This window comes from Pteropus alecto, unplaced genomic scaffold (genome assembly GCF_000325575.1).
Source record: "Pteropus alecto unplaced genomic scaffold, ASM32557v1 scaffold287, whole genome shotgun sequence".
NCBI lineage: Eukaryota > Metazoa > Chordata > Mammalia > Chiroptera > Pteropodidae > Pteropus > Pteropus alecto.
In genome coordinates this window covers 2,662,620-2,666,116 of record NW_006439718.1, presented here as the reverse complement: position 1 = coordinate 2,666,116, position 3,497 = coordinate 2,662,620, and the positions used below count along the sequence as shown (strand labels likewise).

General features: G+C 36.4%; 1 protein-coding gene across 1 annotated transcript; it reads right to left on the bottom strand.

The window, feature by feature from the left end:
- Positions 1-2,052: 2,052 nt before the first annotated feature.
- LOC107196019 (olfactory receptor 6C75-like) lies at positions 2,053-3,015 on the bottom strand. Its single transcript, XM_015593246.1, is given in 1 exon segment — positions 2,053-3,015. A coding segment is annotated over 1 exon segment (963 nt).
- Between the last annotated feature and the right edge of the window lie 482 nt (positions 3,016-3,497).

The window sequence follows — 3,497 nt, the reverse complement described above, 5'->3', positions numbered from 1 at the left end:
AGTATAGCATAAGGAATATAGCCAATAATATTGTAACAGCTATGCGTGTCCTAGAGTGCCACTAGATTTATCAGGGAGTTCACTTTGTGAGTTATATAGATGTCTAACCACTATGCTGTACACCTGAAACTAATATACTATTGTATACCAACTATAAATGAAAAATTTAAAAAAAAATTGTTATTAAGAAAATTATGATTGGAAGTATTTTCAACATAAAATTAGCTCAAGGGATTTGTCTTAAAATGTTTTATAGCACCAGAATATAATGCATTATTCTCCATGTTAGGGTTTGTGTTCTCTGGGTACCATCTATGGCTGATAATGACCAGCCTGGATTCAGAGATTCAGTTAGGGATTTTTGGTCTTCATTTGTCAAGCTCGCCCTTCATTCACGATCTATCTAAAAATAATATAATGCACATTTGATTAGGTTAAGTATAACAAATTATTATCAACTCCAAATTAAGCCTTGGGGAGGCTCATACCCCTTTCAATAGTTTCATCATAATTCCTTGACTTTTTCCTACAATACTGAACCTCAGTACTGAGCCACTTCAATACACTTTTCGGTACTCCAACGCTCAGGGGGGGACATTATCCCCATGTTCCTATAGCATCTAGGTACTATCCTCATGAGACATTTTCAAGTAGCCCTTAGAAATTATCTGGCTCGATCTTCATATTTTATGGAACAGGTGACTTAAGTGTTTGGAAGCTGACCGATTAGTTGAAGGCAACACCAGGTTTAGAAGCTAGGGCTTGTCTAGTGCACAATGATTCAGAATCTACCTTTGGTCCTTTTATATTTCACTACTACGTACTATAATCTGTAGCTGATCATAACACTTCTGTGATTTTAGAGCATGTTTGATGCTTCATTGTCAAAAAGATGAAATCTGAACTTTGTAATAGGACCTTCAAGGCCAATTATGATCCGCTCGTGGTTAGAATGTATTTCACAAAATTTACTTGTGGTTATCTAACCACAGGGTTTCAGTTAAAAAAAAAAAAACAAATAAAATAAAATAAAAAGTGTGTTAATCTTCTTAGAGGTATGTCCTCTGAAGGAAAAATAGACACATTTCTATCCTGGAAATAGGAGCTAAAAGCGTACACAAGTTAAGGACTGAGATAACAGAAATGATTTAAAATAAGTTATCGATTAGAAGTTAACCTTATAGTTTACAACACAAGTCAATTGGGAAAAATATTTGATTTATTTAAACTACATTTATTAGTAATATGAAGATAAGCAAATAACATATATTCTACTACCTTGAATTTTTGGAAGAAATCATACAAATATGGAATAAGTGTTCCCTTCTTCTGATATATACATACATTTTGTAGTGACAGCTTTAGGTTAAGAACCAACTTTAATTGTGCACGATGCACCTGAGGGGCTGGAGCTAGAATAAATAATGAAAAAAATAAGAGTATTGGTCACTTGTAGGATGCTGTGATCATTTCTGCTCCTTAGAGCTTTGTCTGAGATCTAAAATAGTTCTGTTTCTCTCCAGCATGGGAATAAGACATACATGTATAGTTACGCCAAGGGCCAAGAACAACAATTAAGAGTACAGTTGAAGCAAGTTATACATATTTCAAGGTGAGAAGTACTATGATCATTATTTTCTTGGGCTAGGCATGAAGGGAATGTGGACCCAAGCATTGGTATCATTTCCATCATTTCTTTCATAACCACACCTAATATACAATCTTCCATCATCTTATTTATTTAAGTACCTCTGGTAAATAGTTATTAATTCTGTTGAATGATGTCTATGGCTAGGAAGAAGAGAAATAAAAAGAATATATTACTAAATTTTAGAAATTTCAAGCACATGGTTTATATGAGGGAAGGATAAAAATTAAGCAATAATACTTGCAATTAAAATCAGTTATCAATATGTGCAATATTTAGGGAGAAGATAGTTACACACACCAAAGTAAAATTTGGCCTTGAGAAAACAAATTAATAATTCTCAACTAGAATGAAGACATATGGTTCTCTGAAGCCTTCTACTCCAAGGCTACATGATTTTTTTTTTATCTTGATATTTTCACTCTGCCCATCATTCTTTTAAGAGCCTGGTGAACCTGCTTATTCCACAGAGTGTAGATGACAGGGTTCAGCAACGGAGTCACCACTGCGTTCACAAGGGCAGCCTCCCTGTTGGCATCCAGCCTGTTTGTTTGCTTTGGTTTCACATATGTAAAGACACAGCTGCCATACATCAGAGACAGAACAATGAGATGAGATGAGCAGGTGGAGAAAGCTTTTTGTCGCTCCTTGGCCAATGAGCGTTGCATGATTATGTATACTATGTTGCTGTATGCAAAGATGGTTATGATGAGGGATGTCAACAGGATTCATAAAGCAAGGACAAAGGCGAACATTTCAACAGATTTGGTGTCAGAACAGGAGACATGAATCAGCGGGCCAAGGTCGCAGAAGAAGTGGGGGATGACATGGGAGCCACAGAAGGATAACTGTGAAATCTTCACAATCAGATCAGTAATAAGAGTAAAACTCAAAGCAAAGCAGCTAGTGACCAGGAAGGAGCAAGTCCTCAGGTTCATGATGGTCAGGTAATGCAGAGGCTTGCAAATGGCCATGTACCAAGCCAGAGACATCACTGCTATGAGGAAGAAAACTGTTGCTCCCAGAAATATGAAGACAAAGGCTTATATGAAATAGGCAGTAAGGGAAATAGTTTGCTTGCCTAAAAGAAAGATGATCAGAAACTTAGGAATAACAATACTTATGAAGCAACACTCAAAGGAAGAGAAAATGCTGAGGAAATAGTACATAGGTGTCTGGAGTTGGGAGTCAGTACAGATGATAGTAACTATGACCCCATTACCTGCAATGGACCCCAGGTACGCCAGCAGGTGCACCAGGAAGAGGACCTTTCCGAGATGCTGGACAGTAGGAAACCCCACCAATATGAATTCTTCGACAGTTGTCCCATTTCCCATTTCTATGAGCATCTCTTTCCATAGCAGCATTACCTGCTGGTCTTAACCTACAATAAAGAGATCAAAGCAAGTGCAGATGTTTTAGGGGAGTACATAATCAAGTTATCTGACTATCTGAGAAGAGGGCGACGCAGATATAAATCTGTGCAGAGAGTTGGCTCTTGAGTCAGAAGTACCTGAATTCACTACTAGTTCAATACTGAGTTATAACCCTGGAGAGATGGGTCATCTTTGGAAAGCCAGTTACCCTTTGTGAACTTTACTTTCATCCTCTGTATCTATCTGCTCATGGGATGTTGTTGTTTCAAACATCAACGAATTCCTCAAAGTCTAATTGTAATATTACGATCATTAGTATACTCTTAAATCTGGTGTGATTAGTAGACAGGGTATTGACATTTGCACAGTTATAAAACATTTTATTGTATTTTATAATATTGTCTGTGAATGAATATGATAATAATAGTAGTAATATTCCCTATTTAAAAAGTATACTTTTTAAAATATGGAAC